General features: G+C 36.5%; 1 protein-coding gene across 6 annotated transcripts in view; it reads left to right on the forward strand.

The window, feature by feature from the left end:
- Positions 1 to 27,206, forward strand: part of NAV3 (neuron navigator 3) — an 883,898-nt gene that overhangs the window by 497,033 nt on the left and 359,659 nt on the right. For 2 of the 6 annotated variants that reach the window (XM_061124972.1, XM_061124982.1), the window contains exon 1: positions 9,331 to 9,573. The exons of the other annotated variants lie outside the window; for them this stretch is intronic. In XM_061124972.1, the coding sequence (XP_060980955.1) occupies positions 9,331 to 9,573 (243 nt within the window). Of the gene's footprint in view, positions 1 to 9,330; positions 9,574 to 27,206 lie in introns of those variants that run through there. 6 annotated transcript variants of the gene reach the window in all.

A 27,206-nucleotide genomic window follows, 5' to 3' on the forward strand; every position in this document is an offset into this window, starting at 1 on the left:
AAGAGTTGACTATTAGGATTTTAAGCTGAGGTTACTGAGTCAAAAATTGCTCTATTAGATGAAATTCTACTGTATCACCAGCCACTAAATAGCATGCTATCAGCAAATTTTGAAAGTCTTATTTCTTCTAAATTTGTGGATTGTAAATCTTCAAAATATAACTGTTGAAAAATGAAAAATAGGCTCATATTTTAGATACCAAACTTAGTTTTCCTTTGTTTGTTTTCCTTCCATGTTCTCATCCTTGGCTAGCACATAAAGCTTATAAAGGTTTTGTGGCTGCATTGTAGGGAGGATAATAAAATGTTTTTGCTAAAATATTTAGTTAAGAGACTATAGGTACATGGAATAAAATGAAGAAAACAAAACAAAACATCTCAGCCTTAGCCTAAATTTTCAGCTTTGAGAATTAGATGTTCCTCACATATATCTTACATTGATAAGATATCAATGTAAAATCATAAAGAATTTCCTGTTAAATTAATGGAAATTAATTAATTAAAGTCATCTTTAGAGAAATCTGTTGCACTTTGTCAACATTATGCTCTTCTATTCAGCCATCTTCAACATCCAAGGAATTAAAACAGGAAAGAGGAAGATTTTTGAGGGCAACATATGTGTTGTTCATAAAAGCAATAACCAAAAATATGTAAGAAAGGGTTAGGCAGCAGTTTCTATTGCTGTCAGAAATCATTCTTCCATTTTGAAATTTCAAGAAAGGAATCCTTGAAATGTGGATAATGTGGAAGTGAAGGGAATATATATTTGGATATCAATATGTTGGTAAGAAAACTGGCAAAGGAAACAGATGTCAAGATCGGGAGAATATTATGTCAGTAAAAGTATATACATAAAGAAAACCATTTTGGTGAAAGGTAGATGAAAAAAAAAAAAACTTTTAAGTGTTCCCTCAGACTTATTTGAAGCTTGCATCTTTTATGGTATATTTTCTATGTATTTTTGAATCCAATGGGTTAGATATCCCTGATACAAAAACCATGGTTTTCCAGTTATTAGTCTTATTTTATCCCTGGGCTGTTGTGAATAGGGCCGTTGCAAACAGCTGAGAAGACAGTGCACTGCACCAATCCAGGTGTGAAAGGCACTACAACTACAAATGGTAGCCCTGGATCATTACTTTTGTTCAGTGGGATAAACACGTGCTCCTAATGTATGTGGACTTTTATGTTGCTGTTCAAGCACCTGAATAAAATACTTGGGATAGTAGGAGAATCATCCTTAGACCACATGTTTTCATCCTCACTCTTCCTAATCCCTCATTTCTTATTTTCATGTCTCCAAGTAGGATGCATAATATGTGAACTTGCTAAATCTCTCAGTATTTCTCCACTCCTCCCCCACCACCCCCCAACAGCTGTTTTGAAATATCCCCAGGGTTCCTAGTAAAATGTTACATGATCTGATAAAGACCACCTTTGTGAAGCTATTGATTTGGGTGGGTTTTCTGGGTGGTCTCCTATAATGGAGATGAAAGTTGGTTATGTCTGAAATTCCCTTTGCTAAAACAGATCCTCCTGATCACAGGCAACAATTAATTTAACTCACTTTTTGAGTTAAAATATAAAAATAAGTTAGAAAGACATATTTAGAAAAGATTTCTTCTGAATTCCTCAAAGAATTCTGATGTACCCTCAAAATATCTGAAATAAGGCAGGGGAGAGTTAACAACATTCTGAAAGATATAAGAACAAGGGTTATATATAATGCCTTAGGGTACTCAGAATGTGAGAATGTGTAATATTTCAAGTGATATTCCTACAAACTCTTCACAAGAAGTGAGTAAAACCTTTGCAAACAATAATTTTTGATACCTTTTAAACAGTTATGTTTTATTGCTTTATCTCTTATTTTAAACAACTCATATTTATGTAATATAGTTGAAAATAATGAAAGGTGGCAACAGTACTAAAAAAAATATCATGTGAAAGAAGTGTGTTAGGCACTCACTCCATGGACTATAGCCTGCCAGGCTCCTCTATCCATGAAATTCTCTGTTAGCTATTCCCTTCTGTGGGGGTCTTCCTGACTCAGGATTGAACCCAAGTCTCCCACATTGTGGGCAGATCCTTTTCTGTCTGAGCCACTGTATACTTTTATAAAAATAGACTTTATATATTGTCATGTCTAAAATTGGGTTTCCCAGGTTGCTCTGGTGGTAAAGAGCCCACCTGCCAGCACAGGAGACGTAAGAGGCGTGGGTTCAGTCTCTGGGTCAGAAAGACCCCCTGGAAGAGGGCTTAGCGACTCACTCCAGCATTCTTGCCTGGAGAGTCCTGCGATCAGAGCCTGGTGGCTATAGCCCGTAGGATCGCAGAGATGGACGTGACTAAAGCAACTTAGTGCTCACGCATGCCTGAAATTATTTGGCTGCGTTTCCCAGGACCAAACTGTCAGGACTTGGATTTGGTTCCCTTTCTTTACCGTCATAACACAGTGTGTTTATGTACTTATCTGTCAATAGAAATAGTCTTTTAAAGTGTAACTATTTTTAAAGTTGCTAATGTCCTTTGTGAGTAAGATCTGCTGTCTTATTGGAGCACTGAAATTTATCTGGCAAAGCTATCAGAGAGACTTTTGTCTGAGTAAAATAACTGTCCTTTCTCCGGATGTGTATATTTTTTACTCTGGAAGATGATATTCTGAAAGGGAGAATGTCAACATGCAATGCCATTTCAGAGCTTACTGCATTTGCTTTTCATTATATCTTGTGGTTAAGAGACTTCTGAGTTTGGTGAATTTTATTTGCTCAATTGACTATATCAGTAGTATATTGTAAGGAAGCCTGTAAGATGCTAAATATATGCCATAGAGCAAATGTAATTAGTTTCAACTCTCTTGAATTGTTCCTCATTTTACTGGGTATCATGTGCATTTCCAAATGTTTGTTTTAAGTTTTAGTATTGGCTCCTTTGCACTCATCACCTGCCTTTATATTTGAGCCAGCTGCTTTACTTTCTTTTTCCCTGTCTAATGCCACAGTAGAGGCATATTTTGGCTTTCTGCCCCTTCAAATATACTATATGGGTAATACTTCTTTCTGCATCAGATATTTCCCAGATATCAGGAGGGGGAAAAAAAAAAAAAAAAACGGTGCCAATGGGGATTTTGGAAACAGACATTCTAAAACAGATCTCAGTGTTTTAAGTGTTTCAAGCCAAGTTTGGAGACTAGTTGTAACTTCATGCTCATTGTATCTTATATTAGTTTTATTATTTAAATTTTCCCATTAGATCTGGCAGACAGTCTAACCCAATCAGTCAAACAGTTTGCAAGTTGTCAGTACAAATTATATCTTCTCTGAGCTTTCAGGGAAGTACTCAGCTAAATGAAAGAGGCTCCCAAACCAGAGAAGGTTTTGAGGTGTATGTGAAAAACTATTAACAGTCAACAGTTTTCAGGATGGATTGGAGGGGAAAAAAAATTAAGATCTGACTCTATTTCTGCTTCTGACCATTACAGATTAATAGGGATCTGACTTAATTGCCTGTCTTAAACAACTGGAAACAGGACAAAGTTATAAAAAGCAACATTGTTCAGTCTTTAGACAAAAGGGAGCATGAATCTGTGATACCCAAGAGAAGGGTAATTAAAAACTGGTTCTATTATTGTGCCACCTTACTTCCTGGAGGCAATATCCAAATTCAGAGACGGTCTAGAGAACCCAAGTAGAGTCCAGCAGTTGTGCTGAGTTGTAGAGACTGAAATCCAAGTTCAGAAAACCTAGAGGTCTAAATTTTTTAAGAATACCAGAAAGGAAGGGAAAAATGAATGAGAGAGAAAATGAGAAGGAGCACTGGAAACGTGCAGAGTGTTTCCTCCAGTGTTTGGTAGAGGACTGCACTGTGCTTGTATGAGAAGGAAGAAAGCAAAGGTCTAGAAAAGATGCACCATAAAATATGATGAACAGTCCGCAGAGCTCATTCAAGTCTACGGACTCTTGGTATTTTCCCCAGCTAGAGTGGAGAGGCCACTTAATAGATGAGGTATTTGTATTTCTTTAGAAGCAGTGTTAAATTGACTCTAGACAACAAGCTGCTCTGTACCTTTTTTAAAATAGCTTGTGATAAAGTCTCAAAAGTAACTTAATTGTGCCATTACAAGCTCATACATTACATGAAACCCAACAGACAATAATGTATGATTCAAAACATCTTCCATTCAGGGAAAAATTATCAGACATGTAAAAAGCAGTATAAATGAGTCATATCCAGGAAAGAAAAAAAATTCATAAGACGAACATAATCTAAAATGACAAAAAAGGATGAAATTCATGTATAAGAATAGTAAACAGCTGTTATAAATATTCCTCATAAACACAGAAGGTAGAAGAGAACATAGATATGGTGAGAAAAGAAATGCTAGATACAAAATATTTAAATATTATAGAAGTAAGGGTTGGTGAACTTGACAATGTAGCAGTAGAGGTTAATTGATTGTTAAAAACAAAACAAACAAACAGAAAAAAACAGAGTTAAAAGATCTTATGGCAGAAAGTGAAGAGGAGCTAAAGAGCATCTTGGTTAAGGTAAAAGAGGAGAGTGAAAAAGCTGGCTTAAAACTCAACATTCAGAAAATTAAGATCATGGCATCTGGTCCCGTTACTTCATGGCAAATAGATGGGGAAACAATGGAAATACTGAGAGACTTTATTTTCTTGGGCTCCAAAATCACTGCAGATGGTGACTGCACCCATGAAATTAAAAGACGTTTGCTCCTTGGAAGAAAAGCTATGACCAACCTAGACAGTGTATTAAAAAGCAGAAACATTACTTTGCCTAAAAAGGTTCATCTAGTCAAGTCTATGGTTTTTCCAGTAGTCATGTATGGCTGTGAAAGCTGTATATAAAAAGATAAGCACAGAAGCACTAATGCCTTTGAACTGTGGTGTTGGAGAAGACTCTTGAGAGTCCCTTGGACTGTAAAGAGATCAAACCAGTCCATATTTATTGGAAGAACTGATGCTGAAGCTGAAGCTCCAGTACTTTGGCCACCTGATACAAAGAGACAACTCATTGGATGAGACTCTGATGCTGAGAAAGACTGAAGGCAGGAGAAGGGGGTGACAGAGGATGAGATGGTTGGATGGAATCACTGACTCAATGGACGTGAGTGAGCAAGCTCCTGGAGTTGGTGAAGGACAGGGAAGCCTGGCATACTGCAGTCCAAAGGGTTGCAAAGAGCTGGGCATGACTGAGCGACTGAACAACAAAAAGACCTAAGGAATAATTAGAGCATTAGTAATCTGTGGTACAAAAGCAAATGGTCCAACATGTGTGTACCTGGAGCCTCAGAAGGAAAGAGGGAGGCAACAAATAGTTTCAGAAACAACTATTCTAAACTTTCCAGCTTTGACAGAACTCTAAATACTAAGGAACCTAGAAGAAACATAACAAAATCAAATTGTTAAAAATGAGTAAAATGAGCAAATCATAACAAAAGCTGGATAAACCAGCCGCAGTACATGGGGAGGAACAAAGATCAGAATTACAACACACTTCTCCTTCGGAACTATGCAAATGGAAAACTATAGAGTGGCATCCTTAAAGTATCAAAGAAGGAAAATCGTTAACTCAGAATTCTACACTCAGAAAAAAATTTCTTTTAAAAATGGATGTGAAGTAAATCCTTTTTCAGACAAGCAAGCTGAGACAGTTAATCACTAGCAAATCTGTAATAAAATAAATGTTATTGAGGTTGTTCAGGGAGAAGGGAAATGATACCAGATGGAAATTTGCATCTACACAAAGGAATACATACTGCAGGAAATAAAGTTATGTGGATAAACATAAAATGCATTTTATTCATTTTTGGTTTTCTTTAAAAGGAATTGACAGTTTAGAATAATGTAATAATGTGCTATTTTAATGTATGCTGCTTTTCCTCAGATTTGATGAGAAAAATGGCTTAATTTATCTCATTTTTTAAATTCTCACAAGTAACTTGTGAAAGAACTGCAGATTTTTTCCCCTTTTTACAGAAGATGAAACTGAGTCATAGCAACTGCCAGATTCATACAGCAAGTAAGTAGAGAAGCAGAATTTGGCCACAGGCAATCAAGCTTTTTAGAGTCCATCCCCTGAACTGTCAAGCTACAAATCAAATAAAATGTAAGATTCTTAATCTTACATTTTAGTGTATATTTAGTGTACACCTAGTGTATATATGAGAATCAATTTATTAAATTCAATTCATAAACTTCTCCCTCATGATTCTTATTTAGTAGATCTGGGATGAATTTGAGAATCTGTATTTGGAATCTGTATTTTTAGCGAGCACTCCAGGCGGTCGTTTGTTGAATCCAGCTTGAGAAACCCCATTTTCTGTGACTTTAAGTTAATTACTTCTCAGCACCTTTGTCTCCTATTCAAAGGCGGTGTTCTTTTTAGAATGAAATGGATGATGGTGCCTGGCACACAGTCAATTCTCTAAAATAAGTTAGCTTGTTTTTATTGTACTTAGTGGTTGATGTAATTTCCTAGGCTATCAGCGGTGACTACTTTCAATTCTATATTTCTGTCCTAGTGAAATGATATTGTGTAATAAGCAAAAGGTATTTCAAAGTGAAAGATACCTTTTTGCACGTGGACATTGTTTTCCAACTTGATTGTATCAGGAAACACAGTGTGTTCCCCTCCGGCACATTTCTGAAATACCAGTTAGCTTATTTACAGTTGGTAAATAGAATTATGTTGATATAATGTAGAAGTTATATAGCTTTGTATGTCATACATTCTAGATCAAGGGAGGCAGAATAAGACAAGGTAGAATTATAGACTTGGGGAGGAAAAGAAATCCTCAGCTTTAATACTATCCCCTCAACAGGTGCCCTTTTGACTCAATTCTAAGAAAATTTAAAGAGTAAGTCCCTGTATTCAGGGTCTCCTGTTTTGTGTGACTTTTAAATATTTGCCAATTGTACTGCCCCATATGCCCATTTCAGTGGCAAACCTTTGGACTCAGAACTTTGCCTTTCAACTAGATTTTTTTCTACCAATTCTAATTAAAATATCCCCAGTGCTTCTATTCAATATTTTATTTGTTTGTTTTGTTTTTAACTCTGAGCTTGATTGCTTGCCTGGGTGGTCCAAATTATATTCCGGAGTACCAGTATTATTTTTTGTTAGTGATCTGCTCCCAAAGTTTGCTTATGTTTTGAATGATCTTCCCAGAACCTGATTTCCCCACCAGTACTATTATTTTAGGTATGCCATTGTGTCTGCAGTGTGAGGATTGCAGGGTGCATATGTCTTCTCACAGAATTTAAAACCTGCTTTAGGAACTTGAACATTTCCTGGTTTGCAGTATCTCATAGTCTCTGGAAGAGACAGTGTGTTAAGTGGTCTATAAATGGAATGTAACTAACTTCCACTATAAATGGAAAGTAACTGTTTCTTTATCACTACTAGGGTTATGTTTGTTTCTTATTATCCCATTGTGTAAAGCCCACTTGAGGTACTTTTTAGGTTTGCAAGATTTCTAGCTTGTATTCGAATTTCTTCTATACTTATATCAAAACAACCAAAAAAAGTACTTTAGTTCTTGGATTAAATTCAAGTTTAAGTTGGATAAAAAATACATAATAATTTTAGACCTGGAAATAGTAGACAAATAAAATCATTCCTTCACTATAGAGAGATATTTTCTACAATAGTGATTATGATTCTCATATTTGCCACCAGTTCTTGAAAGAATACTGAATGTTCATTCATTTTTCCATGAGCTTTACTTGGAATATTACTAAATCTTAAAATAGTTGATAATTATAACATAAATAAAAATTTTAAAAAGAGGAGGAAATCTGTGAATGTCTTACAGAATTCTTCAACATAAGGGATATATAATCAAATAAGTTCCTGTTATTGCATATAAATTTTCTTTTGAAATCTCAAGACCATCATATAAGTATGGTTTTGCTAAATGGTGGAGGAATTTCTCTGGGGACCCATTATCTAAATGCAACTACTTTAAAGACAGTATGCTACATCAGATGCTTTCTTAAAAACATACCCCTTGCTTTTATTATAGTTCCTGATATGCTTTTACTAAAAATGAAACTTGATCTGATAATCATAAAATCATTTTATGGATATAAGCATTATTGTTCATAGCCATTGAATATATCAGTGGACGCCTTTTAGAAGTTTAGAATTTTAAGTTAGATTTAATGAGCTTGAATAATAGTTTTATTTTAAATTGTTTCTTAGTTTTTAAATTTACTCTTTAAATAGTACAGGCTCTTTCACTTTTTAACTGCATGATTTTCATCAAATTACTTAAATGAATCTGAGTTAGCCTTTCTCTGAAGTGGAGAAAATACATGTGCCTATTCTTGAGTTATCCCATTGGTTAAGTGTGATAATGTGTGAAGTGCTTGCCCAGTAACTGCTATGCAGTACATTTCCCATATGTATTAGCTCTCAATATTTTTATTATCACCATTATTAAATTTTAAAGTGATTACTGTATATCTGGTGTCTTGCTCTTTGTATTTACTATGTTTTCATAACTGAGGCAGTCATGATCTGCTGAGTGATTTAGCAGTTTTAGCTGCTATTGCATGAATTTAACCTGATTTCATGGGATGAAACAGAATGAACACCATGGTTCATGGCTGTCAGTAGTGAAAAATAGCTGGAAATGAGACAAACAGCTTCATTGCTGAGATTGTTTCCGGGCTAAAAGTTCTTCCAACAGCTGCTTGTTTTGGCGATTAATTGCATCCATTCTTTTCTTTTTTTTTTTTTTTTTTAAGCTGGGGGAAATACAATTTTCTTTAAAAAGAGAATATAGGCTGATGATTTCTGAAGTCAGGAAGAATGCCTGTCCTTCTGCTATTGTGGTCTCTTGGCTGCTTTGACAGTTGGACTGAAGGGTTTCCCTTTTGTTCTTTTTCACTCACAATGCTCAGACTCAGACTGCTCTAGTGAGAAGAAAGAGTAAATCTAGGAGCTCTTTAATCCTAGAGAAAGAGCTCTGTAGCAGTTACCTTCAAGAAAGTTTTCCTCCCCAAAGGAGTATTTAATATTACATGGGCAGTGACTCACTGAACAGAGGAGAGAGAATGAATATATGAGAGAATGAAAACATGAGAATTCAAGCCAGCAAGAAAGAAACTTAACTAAAGATGAAGGGGAATTTTGCCTCTTCCTGAAAGTTATATTATTAGTTTTTTTTTTTTTTTTTTTTTTAATCATGATGACTGCTAGTTTTGTTTAAAGTATTTATTCTGGAAATACTAAAGTTGGAGTCTACCAGACTGAGGTTAGAAGAATTTTCTTTGGCAGCAAGAAGATACTTTTATATGAAGCCATGCCTGTACTTGGGGTTGCCTCAAAACTAAGGCAGCCAGCTGTTGGGTCAAAGCCTGTTCATACTCCTCTTCTGATACCAAGTCTTGGCACGACTGGGTCACAGCGCTCTTCTTCGAGACCTCTGGAGCTTACCGAATTAGAGAGCTCAGTGCTTTCTTGTCAGCTCGCCTTCAAATCAAACTGTGAATTTGCAGAGAAGAAACTCCTCCAAGGAAAAGCTAAGGAGACAGAAGACAGCAAGGTTAGTGACTAAAGGTTACCTGCAGACTTTAAAGCTGAAATGCAGATTTCCTGTTAGGTAGAATAGAAAGCATGTTGTGAATTGGGGAACAGTAGAGGAATATGGGTGTAAGAAAGTTAAGCAGTTTGTATGGTCAAAAAGCCTCTGTCCAGTTGTTGTAAAAGTTATGAACAGAATTCTCTGAATATGCCTGTGTTATCAGAATAACTACTTATTGATGAAGTGCCTTGTTAAATCCTAGATATCTCTCTTACTGAAAACCATAGTTGATCACAAGTATGAGGTAAAGGGAAGCTATTTTTCACATACATTATAAAGTAAAAATAAGATTTATTTGTGGAAAGTCATACAGACACCAGCACTTTTCTCTAAATCATTTGTATTTTATACACTTTCTGACTGAATATGCGAATCCTAGCCTGCTTAATTCATTACAGTATAGAATAAAATGAAATATGATTTTCCTTGATACTACACATTTATCTGGGTTTTCACTTGTAAATTGAAACCCTGGTTTTACTTATTACTGACATCTCTTTCAGTCATTTAATTTATGACATTTGTGAACAGTAGCCCTTAGGTTTTAAACCATACTACACTCATTTTCTCCAGATGCTGAAGGGTAGCATGACCCTTTCGTTGGTAAACTTCGCAGGAATTCCTTTGTACCTTGCCTCACTTTTTAATGCAGCATTAACTTAGGATGTCCAGCTTTACAAAGCTACCATTCTCATCTCTGACTCCTTTGGGATAAGTTGATTTTACTCTCCCACCCAAATGTATGTTAAAAATAATTTAAGAAAAAGTCTTTGTACAGAAATCAACTGTACAAGGTTGAAAAGAAAGTCACCCTTTTGTTTGAAATGTCCATTCTATCCTCACTTGTTCACATCCTCTCAGGTACAGCAAAATGCAACTTTCTTCATAAAGTCTCTGCTAGTTACCTTTCCTGTCCACCTTCTGTTGTTCTTTATCTGTAGTAATAATTTCAACGTCTTGATTTATATTGAGTTTTAATTATCTGGATAATTTATTTCTATCCCCACTAAACTGAAACTATATAGAGCCCAGGACCTTATTCTCTGTTACAGTTTCCTCTCCTCAATCCTTTATTCATAACAATTAAATAGCCATTGAATGGATTAATCCATGAATGAATGAATCGATGAATGAAAGGACAGTTATACTGAGAAAGATTTAATTATGTTCATGAGTCTCTTTGGACCATTCTGCCTGTAAACCATATGGCTTAGAATGAATGATTTTTAAAGTACTTCTAGCTCTACAATTATTCTTTTTGTTTTAGGACAGCATCTTCTACCCAATAAAACTCAGTTAAAAGAAAGTAATTAATTTCAGGCTTAGAGTTCTCAGCCCCAAATAAGCATTTCAAGGTGAAAGTAGGGAAGTGTAAACTACCAACCAAAGACTGAAAAATATTTAACTTTATGAAAATAATTAAAAGCAAATGGATGTCATTCTCCTCTAATATTCCGTGTACCCGCGATGGCTTGTCTGACCTAGATGGAAGAGAAACCACTTTTGTCTCCTGACCGTGGCTATTATCTCTGCAGGTTTAGTCCAGCTTCTACTTTGATAAATGGCCTTGGCCTAAGACTTGACCACCGTAAGTACTGTTCACAAGAGAATTTTGGTTGGTCTCTGGTTAGTGAACATATCATTCATACATCTGATATTCCAATAAGACTCTGTGGTAAGTAATGCTATATTTATAAGGACGTTTTCACCATGTCACTTATCAAATTAAAAAAATTTCAATCAAATGTAGAGAATGCCTGGTCAGCATTCCAGAGTATTTCTAAATGTTAGAAAAGAATAAAGATTTACATAAACCTTTGAAAAAATTGAACTGAAGAAAATAACAAACATGATCAAGGTAGCTATATTAGAGAAAATTAGATGTGGCTACAAATTGTTTACAAAAAGACTCACCCAAACAATAGCAGAATTAAAATAGAGGTTTCTTTCTTTTTCATTTAAAGGCTATCTGGAAGTAAGTACTCCATGACTAGCAGGGGGACTTCACAAAATTGTCGGGGATCCAAGCTCTCTCTGTTTTGTTCACCATCATCATTTTGGCATCCATCTCTCAGTCTTGAGTGGATAACTGACTTTCACTCAATTAACAAGACATGTCCTATTTCATTAAGGATTCCTCCACATCCATTTGGCCTGTTCTGTAGTTCCAAGGCCTTATCTAGTTGTAGTGGAGACTGGAAAATGTAAAGTTTATTCAAAGCAACCATGTGCCCAACTAAAAATTATGGGTTCTATTTCTAAGGAAAAGAGACCATGGATAGTACCCACAATAGATGACTATCATTAAGAAACATTTATGTGGAGTATTTGGCCAGTCCTTGCACCAAACAGCCTCACAGTTTGGTGAGAGAGAACAAACCTGTATATGACAGTGTCAGAAACGGATCCTCAATGCAGTACTCCCTTCTCCTATTCTTGTTTTTGGTTAGTGTACATGCCAGCATTCCAGGCATCTAATCTTGATTTCCTAGTCTAACTTCTGATAATAAACATTGCCATTCCACATTCCATAATTTGCTAGAAATTGGAGATTTTACTTCTGTACCGCAGCTTGTTTTATCCTCTCATGCACATCTTCATTGATTCTTTTATGCACAAGCTTGACCCTTGTTAAGTTTTCTGTCAATTATTGTAATAATTCCAAATTGGTCCCTCCCCCAGGGATTCTCTTATCACATCTGTTCAAAGCATTTACCATTCTGATTAAAAAAAAACAACAAAGACTTTAGTTATTTCTCCTGTCTTATATTTCAGTCCTCCGATTGGTGTTAACTTCTATCTTAGCTCCATCTGGCTACTCTTTGTCTCATGCTTGCTTGTCCCAACCTTTTTCAGTCAACTAAGACTCCCTGTTCTTTTTTTCTTTTTTTAATTGAAGTATAGTTGTTATACAATACTATATATTGCAGGTATACAATATAGTGATTCACAACTTTTAAAGATTATGCTCCATTTATAATTATTGTAAGATATTGACTATTTTTCTCATGTTGTGCAATATATCCTTATAGCTTATCTTATACATAATAGTTTGTATTTCTTACTATATTATACCTGTCCTAAGTGTGCTAAAGTACCAAGTCACTTTCAGTCATGTCCAAGTCTTTGCAACCCCATGGACTGCAGCCCACTCGGCTCCTAGGTCCATGGGATTCTCCAGGCAAGAATACTGGAGTGGGTTTCCGTTTCCTTCTCCAGGGGATCGCCCTGACCCAGGGATCGAACTGCATCTCTTATGTCTCCTGCATTGATAGGCAGGTTCTTTCCCACTAGTACCACCTGGGAAGCCCATACCTATACTATACCTACCTAAATATAGTGTACTCTCTACCCTTGGGAGAAGGCAATGGCACCCCACTCCAGTACTCTTGCCTGGAAAATCTCATGGACGGAGAAGCCTGATGGGCTGCAGTCCATGGGATTGCGAAGAGTTGGACACGACTAAGCAACTTCACTTTCACTTTTCACTTTCATGCATTGGAGAAGGAAATGGCAACCCACTCCAGTGTTCTTGCCTGGACAATCCCAGGGACGGGGGAGCCTAGTGGGCTGCCGTCTATGGGGTCTCACAGAGTCGAACATGACTGAAGTGACTTAGTAGCTACCCTTCCCGGTCCCTACTGGTAATCACTAGTTTGTTCTCTATATCTGTGTCTGCTTTTTTTTTGTTATATACACTGGTTCTATGTGTTTTTTAGATTCTACATACAATTCATATCAGAGGATATTGGTTTTTGTCTGACTTATTTTCCTTAGCATAATGACCTCCAAGTACATCCATGTTGCTGCAGATGGCAAAATTCCATTCTTTTTATGGCTGAGTAGTGTGTGTGTGTGTATGTGTGTGTGTGTACACCATACTTTCTTTCTCCACTCATCTATTGATGGACACTTAGGCTGCTTCCATATGTTGCCTATTGTAAATAATGCTCTATGAACATTGGTGTGCATGGATCTTTATAAATTTGTGCTTGGGAGGTTTTCCAAGAGTTGAATTGCTGGAACATATGGTAATTTTGTTTTCAGTTTTTTGAGAAACCTCAATACCGATTTCCACAATTTACATTCCTACCAACAGAGTGAAAGGGTTCCCTTTTCTTCATATCCTTGCCAGCGTTTGTTATTTGTGTTCATTTTGATGATTGTCATTCTGACAGGTGTGAGATGATAGCTCATTGTGCTCTTAAAAAATAAATAGCTTTAATTACAGATTGCATTTCCCAATTTCATATTCCACCATGATATTTCAAGGATTTATACTTTTTTCTGTCTTCCTTTTGCTCTGATTTCTATCTTTTCTTGAATTTTCTAGTGTCTTTCTTCATATGGATTTGCTTTTCTTTTCTTCTTAGGTGTTCACCCAAATGAAAAAGAGAGTCACTTTGGTTAGGAGATCATACTTAAAAATCTGGAGATTGAGGTTAAGAAAGAGTGTTTTAATTGTCACGGTTCAGCAAATATCGTGTGGTTAAGCATTAGACATCCCTGTTCGTGAAAGTTCCTTAGCCGACCTACCACTGAACACTGGCCTTCACTTTTAAATTCCCAGCCTCCTTTCAGCTTGATCTGTCACCTACACGATACCTCTGTTCTCATTTTTAATTTCTTTCACACATGGCTTGTTCACCCCTTCATTCTTGGATTACCTATGCAAACTAAAGTTTTTAAATATTATTTTAGAAAATAATTTTTTGAGCACATACCTTGTACTTTGTAATCACGATGGTGTGATCACTCACCCAGAGCCAGACATCCTGGAATACGAAGTCAAGTTGGCCTTAGAAAGCATCACTACGAACAAAGCTAATGGAGGTGATAGAATTCCAGTTGAGCTACTTCAAATCCTAAAAGATGATGCTGTGAAAGTGCTGCCTGCACTCAATATGCTAGAAAATTTGGAAAACTCAGCAATTGCCACAGGACTGGAAAAGGTCAGTTTTTCATTCCAATTCCAAAGAAAGGCAATGCCAAAGAATGCTCAAACTACTGCACAATTGCACTCATCTCACACGCTAGCAAAGTAATGCTCAAAATTCTCTAAGCCAGGTTTCAACAGTATGTGAACTGTGAACTTCCAGATGTTCAAGCTGGATTTAGAAAAGGCAGAGGAACCAGAGATCAAATTGCCAACATCTGTTGGATCATCGAAAAAGCACGAGAGTTCCAGAAAAAACATCTATTTCTGCTTTATTGACTAAGCCAAAGCCTTTGACTGTGTGGATCACAACAAACTGTGGAAAACTTCAAGAGATGGGAATACCAGACCACCTGACCTGCCTCCTGAGAAATCTGTATGCAGGTCAGGAAGGAACAGTTAGAAACAGACATGGAACAACAGACTGGTTCCAATTAGGAAAAGGAGTTCGTCAAGGCTATGTATTGTCATCCTGCTTATTTAACTTATATACAGAGGACATCGTGAGAAACCCTGGGCTGGATGAAGCACAAGCCAAAATCAAGATTGCTGGGAGAAATATCAATAACCTTAGATACGCAGATGACACCACCCTTATGGCAGAAAGTGAAGAAGAACTGAAGAGGCTCTTGATGAAAGTGAAAGAGGAAGGAAAAAATTGGCTTAAAACTCAACTTTCAGAAAACTAAGATCATGGCATCTGGTCCCATCACTTCATGGCAAGTAGATGGGGAAACAATGGAAACATTGACAGACTTTATTTTGGGGGCTCCAAAATCACTGCAGATGGTGACTGCAGCCATGAAATTAAAAGACACTTGCTCCTTGGAAGGAAAGTTATGACCAACCTAGACAGCATATTAAAAAGCAAAGTCATTGCTTTGCCAACAAAGGTCCATCTAGTCAAAGCTATGGTTTTTCCAGTAGTCATGTGTGGGTGTGAGAGTTCGACTATAAAGAAAGCTGAGCGCCGAAGAATTGATGCTTTTGAACTGTAGTGTTGAAGACTCTTGAGAGTCCCTTGGACAACAAGGAGATCCAACCAGTCCATACTAGAGGAAATCAGTCCTGAATATTCATTGGAGGGACGGATGCTGAAGCTGAAACTCCAATACTTTTGCCACCTGATGCGAAGAACTGACTCATTTGAAAAGACCTTGATACTGGGTAAGATTGAAGGTGGGAGGAGAAGGGGGTGACAGAGGATGAGATGGTTGGATGGCATCATGACTCAATGGACATGAGGTTGAGTCAACTCCAGGAGTTGGTGATGGACAGGGAGGCCTGGTGTGCTGCAGTCCATGGAATCTCAAAGAGTCGGACACGACTGCGTGAGTGAACAGAACTGAACTGATCTTGTACTTTGTAGGAAATTTCTCACTTTAGTCTCACAGAGTTTCAAAGAAGGCATTGTATCCACATTTACAGAGAATTAAACTGAGGCCTGGATGGAGTGGGACACTAGATAGGATCAAACAGTTAAGTACTAGTGTCAAAATCCAGAGTTTGAATCTAGATTTGTCTCTACGATGCCTTTTTTTTTTGCCTTTACGTTACATTCTTTCTTCATTTTACTTGCAATGTTCTATTTATACTTTTTCCTCCAAATTTCACCTTTTTTGAAAGACTTACTTCCAAAGTCAAAGAAAAGAATAAATAAATCGTTATTCTGGTTAAAACAAAGAATCATTTACATTCAGTTGGGAAGATATAAAGAAAGTACTTGTGCATGATAGAATGGAGGTTTGATTAATATTCTTACCCTATTAGTTGTAAGAACAATCAAGGTAGATATCATTTCTTATTATTTTGTTCATATAGTCACAACACTAATGCTCTGAAAACAGAAGATGCTCAGAAGCATTAAATTGAATATTTTTTTTTTAAAGCAGAAATTGTGACATAGACAAGAAAATATATGGATAATGTTGCTAATGAGGGCAGTTATTTTGTCAGATTTTACATCTGATAGAAATCCTATTTGGCTGGAACATTCAAAAACGACTTCATCATCAAGTAGTTGGAATTTAATGGGCAGATAGGATGCCCGTGTGGAAGGGGAAAAGCATTCTTTTGAGGAGAGGATTTCACAGAGGGATACCAAGTGGGAAAGCCATTATAATTTGAGCAGACTATTAATGAAAAGGAACTGTTTGGGGGATCAGATTATAGATGTAGGCAGATGGAGGCATTTGGTAGACAGTGGAGTCTCTTATGTAAAAATGAGACAAAATTACACTATCAATGACATTTCAGAGAAATCAGAGTGGAAAGGAACTAATATTAATGCTTGTAGAGGCTTGCTAGATGCCATTTATTGGAACAAACACTTCATGGAGTATTCCATTCAGTCCTCGCAATAGCTTTATGATATAAGTACTGTTATTATCCCCATTTTACAGATGAATAAACTGAAACTGAGATTAAATTGCTTACCAGTATCTCAATGTGGTAGAATATGGATTCAGACTAAGACTGCGTGGTTCCAGAAGATGCTGTTCTTACCGATAAACAATACTGCAACAAGGAGGACTCCTTGTGGTGCCAGGGGAAGAGAAGAAAGGCTATTGGCTGACTTAATTTCTATATGTGTTAGCAAGGTTTAAGTATTTAATTAGCATTGCTGCTGCTGCTGCTGCTAAGTCACTTCAGTTGTGTCCGACTCTGTGCGACCCCATAGACGGCAGCCCACCAGGCTCCCCGTCCCTGGGATTCTCCAGGCAAGAACACTGGAGTGGGTTGCCGTTTCTTTCTCCAATGCAGGAAAGTGAAAAGTGAAAGGGAAGTCGCTCAGTCGTGTCCAACTCTTCGCGACCCCATGGACTGCAGCCCACCAGGCTCCTCCGTCCATGGGATTTTCCAGGCAAGAGTACCGGAGTGGGGTGCCATTGCCTTCTCCAAATTAGCATTGCTAGTGAGTTGCAGATAAAACAGTGGTGTGCCCAATTGCCTCTAATGATCAGAAGACAATTAAGTTGACACATGGTCTCCATCAAATTGTTTGAAAAACAAACATATTGATAAATAAAAGAAACCCCATGATAGAAATACATAGCAGCAGATGTCAGTAGAGCCGAGGGCGGTCTCTGGCCTCCAGCTGTTTCCTTCGTGGCAAGGATGCCTGGTTGCCGAGGACTGTGGACCCATGTTGGCCCGCTCACATGGTAACACTTGCTGCGTGGGTCAGCCCTCTGTTCTCTAGATGATTCCCCCTGTGCTGCCTACTTCTGCTGTGCTTGCACATTTAATTACTTGTATTTAAAGAAACAAGATGATTTATTTTTCTCATTACAGCTCATGCTCCAAGTTGTGTAGTGAAGCCATTAATAGTTGCTTTCACTGTTTTTGTCTTTGTGACAGCATAGTGTAAAGAATATTGTAATGATCTCTGAATTTTAACTTTTTTCTCTGATGGCTGAAGACTCAGATTTTCAGTAGCGTATATTTCTTTCCCTTGAGTAACAATTTATAGAAATGTGACAGTGTAATACCATAATTTATTATTTTCATTTGTGCTTTACAAAATCTTGAAAGAATTATTTGTAATGTTTTAAACTATGAAATTACCAGAATTTCTGGTGTAAATTATATGTGATTAAATGTAATTCAAAATCTCATACAACTTTTAAATTGTTCTTCTTCAGGTGTCACTATTGAGTGAATACTTGATGCCAATGTGCTAAGTACATTCTTCTTAGCTTCTTCCTTTCCAGTGCTATAGACACTTTTTCTTTCCTGTAATAAAAATGAAGGTGCTTAATATATTGTTTATGGAAATATATAGTCAATAGGTATGTCATTAATTTGTAAATAAAACAATTGCTCTATAGTTGATATTTATGCTATCATGTCTCCAGGAATTACCCTTTATCTTGAACTTAAAATACTAGTTGGCATAGTTAAAATAACATCAAACTGGGAGCTCAAAGATTTGAATTAAACTTCTGATAGATTTTGAGTTATTTAAACTCTCTCAACTTCAGCCTCTGTATCTCTAAAAAATAAAAGAGAACTGAGGACAACAGTTCTTGACAAAGTTTTTCTAAGGGTAATATTTTTGATATGTACTCCTTTTATTCTTCTTTGTGATTTTTGTCCTATCAGTTATCACATTTCTCTTTTTATTCAATCTTTCTCTTCAATGGATTTTTTTTGAACCAGTATTTTTCAAACTCATCAAATTTTGGACCTGATGATTCTGTGATGTGGGGGAGCCATCTTACCATCATGGAGCATTTAGCGTAATTTAGGCCTTTATCTACTGCATGCTAGTAGGATCCTCCAGTTGTGACAACCAGAAATGTCTCCAGATGTTGTGAAATGTACCTGTGGGGAAGGTGAAGTCAAACTCAGTTAAGAAACACTGCTTTAGAATCAGCTTCTGAAAATAATCGGGTCTTTACTATGTAATAATAATAACCACTATTATTATTAATCTTTTAAATGTTAAATATATTCATTAATTTTAGCATTTAATATTTAATGATTATTATTTGCAGATACATTTCTTTAAAGTGTAGTTTGTGTTTATTGCCAGTATTCCAAGCTTTACATTTGCTTTACTTTTCTTGATTTCTGACTTTTGTTTTCTGAGAAGTTACTAATGGCTTTTAAAAAGACATCTTTTCTTGGCTCACATTTACTTCTTATTTTCATCCTGTTTGTACTGTTTAACATCTGCTGACCACAAGTCTCAATTTAGAATACTCCAATATTCACTAACAAAGTGACCCTGGCAAGTCAATTAATACTTAAGTATCAGCTGCTTCATCTGTAAAATGGGGACAATAATATAAACTAACTACATAAAATTGCTGTAAAGAATAAATGAGATATTGCCTATAAACTGTGTGCCACCATACATAGTTGGTGGTCAACTTATTACTTATTATAATACTATAAAATATGTAATACTTTATTATAAAGCTTAGCAATATTAAGTGTTGTTAGTAGAACAAAGGAAATAGTGATTAATTTCCAAGCATGAGTAAAGTAACATTTCAACCATGTTTTGAAGACTGAATTTGTTTAGCCAAATAAATACAGAGTAAAGAACATTTTAGATAGAATAGCATCTACCAAGGTATGAAATACTGTGCTGTGGTTTGAAAACTATAGATTATTCAGCAATCCTAAAATGTAGATAAGAGAGATGTAGTTGAGATGAGGCAATGGGAAGGTGACATTAAATGTCCAATAAGTAGTTTGTACTTATTCTGTAGAGGATAGGGGGAGGATATTAAAGAGACACGATTAAGTCTATCTGTTAGAAAGATGAGGATAAAACAAAATATGGAAATATCCAGTAAAAAGAGAGTTTGGAAATACAGAAGTTTAGGAGTGTGTAGTGGAGCAAACTTTTGTCTAAAATAACCCTCTCAAGAGTAATGGAAGAGGGACAAGTCTAGTGAAATAAGCTATGGCTTTTTGAATTAATGTACTAATTATCAACAAAACACAAAATTCTGTGTTTTGAAGTATAAGTACATTTTAATTCAAACAAAAATTTACAGTTTATTTGAAAATGATAATTTGTGAATTTGGCAGCAAGTAGTAGTTAAAACTAATGATAATAATTAATACTTTCTGCGTACCTACCACATGCTGGATGCTATATCCAATTTATTATTATTACAATTAAATATATATAGAAACAGCTCAGAGAGGTGTCAAAATAGAGCAGGAATGCCAACCTAGGTCTATATGACCCTTAAGTCCTTACTTTTCAATCTCCCTCTCTGTCTCTCTCTGATAACAATTTATAAACCACAGTCAAAGTTGTTATTTCTTCTTTTCGTTGCTTCAATCACATAATGGGAAAGTATAGAAAACTGTGGATTCTTGCAGGAGGGCTGAATTAAGTCTTGACAGTTTTCACTTTGAACTCTTCATCCTCCCACTGTTGCTCCATTTTTGCTCTGAGAAATGCTTTACTTTGGATTCCTGGTCATTGGAGCCAGTAGAGAAATTCAATATCTGTGGGAGAGATCATTAATTGAATGCATGGCAGGATTTCTCCACTGTTCCCAGTAAGTGGAATGATTTGTTAAAAAGTGTTACAAGTCTGCCTGGAGATGGGAAGACAGTGGCAAAAATTTACCTGTTTCCCCATAAAATAAGATGATGCAGTCTCCATTGAGTAGAAAAACCAAACAAAGAAATGAAAACAGCAAGTCATCTCTTTCTTCTGTATTTCAGTGTTTTAAAGGACTCTTGTAGAATTGAAAACCTGTGGGGTGTCAGGTTCACAATTTCCCATCATGACATATGTTAAAGTAAATTTTGTAAACAATCAAAATGTCATTTGGTTAGCTAAGGTAATGCTAAATTCTCTAACAGATAGACTCAAGGGCTCAATGGCTTAACACAGTAGGAGGTTATTTTTCAATCTTTTGGTTGTTCTGTAATATTGGAGTTTGACAAACTGTGGTACATAGGTCAAATCTGGGTTGGCACTCAATTTCAGTAAGTAGAGTTTTATTGGGATGCAGTTATCACATTTGTTTCTGTGTTGTCAATGGTTGCTTTTATGCAGTGAGACCAGAGTTGAGTAGTTTTAATAGAGACAGTACAGCCTTAAATATTTACTGTCTGGTCCTTTATAGAAAGTTTGCTGACATAGGTTTATGGTAACTCAGGAAATCAGATTTTTTTTTTTTAGCTTGTGGTTGTACCATCCTACCTTTAGCTAACCGTCAGTGAAAGAGAGAAAATAGAGGATTGGGTAAGAGCCTTAGAAATTCCATATAACTCACTTCCACCCATTTCTGTTGGCCAGAGCCCTATCACAGGCTACCTAATTGCTGGAAAGGCCGGGAAATATAGCCTAGCCATGCATCTTGAAATGGTTTGGTAAACTATTAGTCAGAATTTAGTTAGCCCATAACTGCCTCATTAGTCAGATGTTCAAAATCAGCCAAAATTTGCTGTGTTAGATATTCTAAGGTGCCCAGAAGTGGTTTCCAGATTGTCCAAAAGTTCTTGATATAAGGACATGTCTTTTAGGTGCAAACCATTGAATAAGTGGAGGACCATAATTATATTCAAATTACTAAATGTACAGAAAGAAAACACCTTGTATTTAATTCCGCTTTTAAAAAGTAAACCACGCCCATGTACACAAATTCACCGTATGTTAATAACAGCAGTATCTTGATTCTGCAGGCTGCTTCCCGCTTGATGATTTTGCTACCCACCTTTAGTTTTCTCCTGTTCGAACTGGCTGATCCAAACTTATATCCTGAAGGCAACTCTCTCTTGATCCTGTGCCCTTGTTTCTACTTGCTTTACTGCTCAGCTGATAGCATTTTCCTCTTGCTGGATTTGGAAACTCTCCATCAAGCTGGGAGCCAGAGGGTCAAGAGTGTCAGATCTGAATTCTAGAAGTGAAATGTAGAGTTGGGCTGGAGTCAGGAAGGGAGTCAGCAGCAGGAAGGAGGTGTTTGGTGGCATCTAGGTGTCAAATGCGTGGCTGCATGGTTATGTGAGGGAATATCTGCTCTCTCGGCCTGAAGACACCACCTAGCTCTGTAGGCACATTGGCTCCAAAGTGGACCTTGTCACAATGTATGAATGAGTCATTGACAAATCCACCACGAGTATTGGAAGAAGCAACTCATATTGCAATCCTTTCAGGCCTTGGTGAACAAATACAAAGAACAGTGCATAAAACAACCTCTTTTCAAATGCAACATAAATTTCTAGATGACTTAATTGGTCTTTAGATTTAGTTGTACATCTGGGACTATCTACTCGGGTTTCTGCGTCTTTTTGTCAGTGTTTACTGTTTAGCTTTAGCATGGATCAATTTAAATTGCCCAACTTTTAGACTCTGAAAAATATGCAGGTAATAGGTATTTCTCTTTATTGCCCTGGAATGCTTACATTTTTAATCTTGCTGTGCCTTTCTGGTTTTGGCCATTTGTTGCATTTCTCCAGAGCAATATTTTTGCCAGAATCATTTATGTTATTATTTTGACCCATATACTTTTTTGGATTCTGTTTTACATTTCCTTTCTCTTCAAACCATCTGCTTTTTATAGCTGTTTTTTCCTTCCTTTGGTTGGCTTTTTGATATCCACACTTGTGTGTTGCCTTCTTCCATTGAACACAACGGTTATCATCTCCAACAATATGTTCTCTCTGCTCTTTTCCTCTGATTCAAGCTAAATCTATTGTATTCTAAAACAAGGTTGCTATTTCACAAAGTAAATCCCTCCAAGTTCTACTTCTGTGTCTATGTCATAGATCCTAGGTGACTTTTCCTGTATCTATTAATTAGTCCATCATCAACTATTTATACTTACTATGTAAAAGGAAGTGTGTGTGTGTGTTTGAAAGCTCATTTTAACATGATGGGTTTTGTGGGAAATATGCTAGCAACAACTATGAGTCTTTAGGAATTTATATTTATTATTGAGGGCAGCATTAAATTCCTCTTTGGTATTACTTAGAAATATCAGAAGCAATTATACTGATAATTCAGGTTTCCAATAATCTTAATATTTATTATATATTTGAAGTATTTTTTTTTTTAATTTCAAACAGGTTTATTCTGTTCAGTTGTAACAATCAAAAAATGTCTCCAGACATTGTCTGTCCCCTTGGTGGGGGAGAAATTGCCCTCAATTTAGTACTGCCAGTTTAAATCCTGTCTCTCTTAAAAAAAAAAAAGCTTCAGTAGAATTTTTTAAAAATGCAACATAACTTCAAAACATGTGCAAATAAAATAGGATCATAAGAAGGAAAGAACAATAGAATAAGATAAAGCTAGAGGAAAGACTGGTGTATAAAATTTATTCTGTGATGTTTTGTATAGTTGCTAAAGGTCACCTACACATTTAGATCTGAGCTTTGGAGCTGCTGATATGTGAAGGTTAAAGCAAGTGATGTTTTTATCAATGCCCAAAGCATGAGCTAATATTTCCTTAGGAGATTCACATCTTTGTCTGTTCTTTGGTGTGCAAGAATATTTTGTAGGGGCACAGGGAGATCTTACTGACTAATATAAATAACAATTTTCTTTTTACCATTTTTATTCCAAATTTTACTTACTGTTTTCTCCCCTTCTCCTTACCTTCTATAAGGAACCATTAACATGAAAAAAATTCAGTCCACATAGATGAGCAGCTGTTGTGGTTTTCCCAGAACTGTCCTTATTTTAGCTCTGAAAGTTTTTGTTTGGGGAATCTCTCGGTCCAGGGCACACTGGGATGGTGGGTCACCCTAATTCTGAATCCGATGTTCTTATTTTTCTCTTTACTTTTTTTTTTTTTTAATTTATTTTTATTATTATTATTTTTTTTTTCCAGTGGGTTTTGTCATACATTGATATGAATCAGCCATGGATTTACATGTATTCCCAATCCCGATCCCCCCTCCCACCTCCCTCTCCACCCGATTCCTCTGGGTCTTCCCAGTGCACCAGGCTTATTAATTCTAATTTGGTAGTAGTTGAAAATGTATTTTATACTTACTGATTTTAAAGTATCACCTTATTTAATTAAGGATTCATGTCAGACTCAGTTCTCTAGTAAACTTTGACAGACCATGTCCTTTCTTGAATGCCAATCATTCAGATTAGAAGTAGTTTCTGTGGAGGTTTCAGTTGTTCAAAGAAGGACTCTTTTGTTTTGAGGTTCAGGTATTTCCATCTGCTCCTTCTTATCTCTGCCATTTTCACTAGTGTTGGCAATAGTGAATGCCCTGTTGTTTGGTTTTGTGTGAAAGACTTAGGGGTGTCAGTAAAACAAACATAGCTCCCTGCATTCATAAGGTGATTTCCAACATAAGTTCCATGGTTCTGAGTTGAATTTGGAACTATCTTGAAGTTAATTTGTTTTCTCTCCACACTCAGAAAAACAGGGCTTTTCAATTTATTTCAGCAGTGTCGTTCTCCATAAGACAGACAGGATGTGGTCTGGGAGAAAGTCCACACTTTTAACAATAGCCCATTGACAAAAACTTGGGGAAGTACAGAGGGGAAGAGAGCATCTGTCTACACCCAGAATTATCAGAAGCATTTGTGTGTGTGTGTGTGTGTGTGTGTGTGTGTGTGTGTGTGTGTGTGTGAGAATCTTAGGTTTCAGAAAAATGTCTTTTAAGGTCACCCGTTTTCCCTCTCTGTTTTTATTGGATGAGGAAGATTGTCTTCAAGATAACACAGCATTTTAAATTCAGGGGAGGAATTGCATCACACTCTGTCTAGTTATCCCAGGCAGAAAATTAATTCCCTCAGGCCCTAAACACAGTTCGTTTAGCTCTTATGTCTGGTGTGTGTGTGTGAGGCAAGCTGAGAGAATTTAAAAAGCAAGAAGATAAAATCAAACTGAAAGATAAGACTGCAGAGGTTTCAGCAAGAAAGAAATCCTTTTAGGCCGAGAGTGGGCCAGGTGCCGACAACTATCTACACCTCATTCTGGGTGCAGTTTGAGAAAAGATGCTGCATGTGTAAGGGTACCACAAGCCCTGATACATCCCTTTCTCTTCTGCAGCCTTGATCAGACAGTCATTAAGTTTTTAATTACATTTAACATTTTGAGGAGTTACAAGAAAATCTGAGACATCATATCCCTGCGTTCATTCTGTGGCATTCATAGTTTGTCTTGCCTTCCAGAGGATAGTTCCTCTCTATATCCACCCCTTCACAATGGTGACTTGTATGAACACATTCAGTGGGAGCAGCTGCCACTGAGTTGAATGAGTTAGAGCGAGTCCCAATGACTGCCTTGTCTTTTGTTTTCTTCTTTTCAAGTGTGGTTGTGTAAAACTTTTGTTCACATGTCTTACCACCTGGATCCTCTGGTGAATGTGTTGCTACTCTCCAAAGGACTTGGCCATTGGTACTTCCTGTTGTATAGTGGGCTTTCATTTACAGGACATCTGTAAAACCACCACATGAATTAGTCATAAGAGCAAAAATGGCATTCTAATAAATATAATAAAACTTTAGAGGACATTCTTGAGCCAGGAGAAAGTCCCCCAAACAGATGTGATTTAAGATGAGTAAGACATAAGTCAAGGTTCAGGTCTTATACTCTCTACCAGAAAACAGCACTTGGATTTCCTGGCAATGCAATTATGTAATAACTGTGGTTTCTTTCTGTAAACTGTGTCTCAGACAGGGAGGAAGAAGGAACCAACTGGATTGTGTAACTTTATAAATAGAAACAGCCATGTTAAAATAACAGGACTGCTCTGAGTAAAGCCTATGAATGTTGCTACTAGCTGCAAAGCGGGCTGCTGAATGAATATAAAATCCATTCTGTGGAGTATATCTCAGGTTTGCCCAAGAATGCTTAATGGGAAAAGTCAGTGAGAAGTCCTTATCCTCCTCCCATTGTATGTCAAGTATTTTAGTTCCAGTAAATGAAAATTTTCTCTGCTAGAAATAGTCAAGTTGGAGACATATAGGAACTTTGTCCTCCAGTACAAAAAATAAATAATGAGCTCACACCATTTTTAATACAGCACATAATTTACTAAACACTTGGAAGAGTTTATCCTGGCAGTGGTATAAAGGATAAAAAGGTACCTATCATCTATTGAACAAAATGTGTGCTACTTTTGCCATATGTTTCTGGAACATTAGATGATTTAAACTTTATTGCTGTTCTTTATTTTAGAGGGCAGAACCCAGGTAAATAGAGATAAATTTCTTTAATAAAGACTGAACCATCAGTCTTCTCAGCGTGATGCCATTCGATTAGATATATGTTCCAAAAAAGAGACTATGCTATGTTTGCCAGCTTGCTGAGGTTTATAGATCGTAAGTTTTTACTCTCCAAGGAATGACTGTACAATAGCAGTATTTTCTGTGATGTTTGTGACTATAAAAGTGATACTAGTCCTTCCTAGATGCTGTTGACCAATTAATCTTCCGTAGCACATCTGGGAATCTTGGCATTCATTCAAAGTTCTCTCTTATCTGATTGAAATGAAATTTCTCATTTAAACTCTAACTTTAAGGAGAGTCCTATTTGATTCATGTTTATATCCCCTGAGATTCCTAATATAACATCTTGCATGCAGTAAGATTTAGAACATATTTTGAGTTAAAAATTAATAATGGTTTTTATAATTTGCCTTGTGATGGTTTTATTTCAAAAAGAGCTACTGTAGAGTATTCATGGTTGCTTGGATATAAATATTGACTCTATTGTTTTGGTATATTTCTGCTATTTTAATAATTGAGGATCAAAATCTTCTTAATTCTGGCTTTATTATAGTGTTCTAGTCCATCTTGAGTGACTCTATCCCAATTCAGTGGTGGCTTCATAAATCTCTATATCATCATATGTATCATATGAATAGGACTTCCCTGGTGGCTCAGATGGTAAAGAATCTGCCTACAGTGCAGGAGACCTGGGTTCAATCCCTGAGTCAGGAAAATCTGCTAGAGATGGAATGGCATTCCACTCCAGTATTCTTGCCTGGAGAATGTCATGGACAGAGGTTCCTGGCGGGCTATAATTCATGGGGTAGCAAAGAGTCGGACATGACTAAGCATCTAACACACACATCATGTGAATAGTGGAAGGGATAGTGGAGGGTCTTCTAATACAAGTTATCTGCTTTTTGTACATTGATAAAACCAAGACCCAGCAAATTGAAATGGCCTATCTTAAAGCCATATCATCTTAAAAAGTGAATATACAAA

This window comes from Dama dama, chromosome 3 (genome assembly GCF_033118175.1).
Source record: "Dama dama isolate Ldn47 chromosome 3, ASM3311817v1, whole genome shotgun sequence".
Taxonomy (NCBI): domain Eukaryota; kingdom Metazoa; phylum Chordata; class Mammalia; order Artiodactyla; family Cervidae; genus Dama; species Dama dama.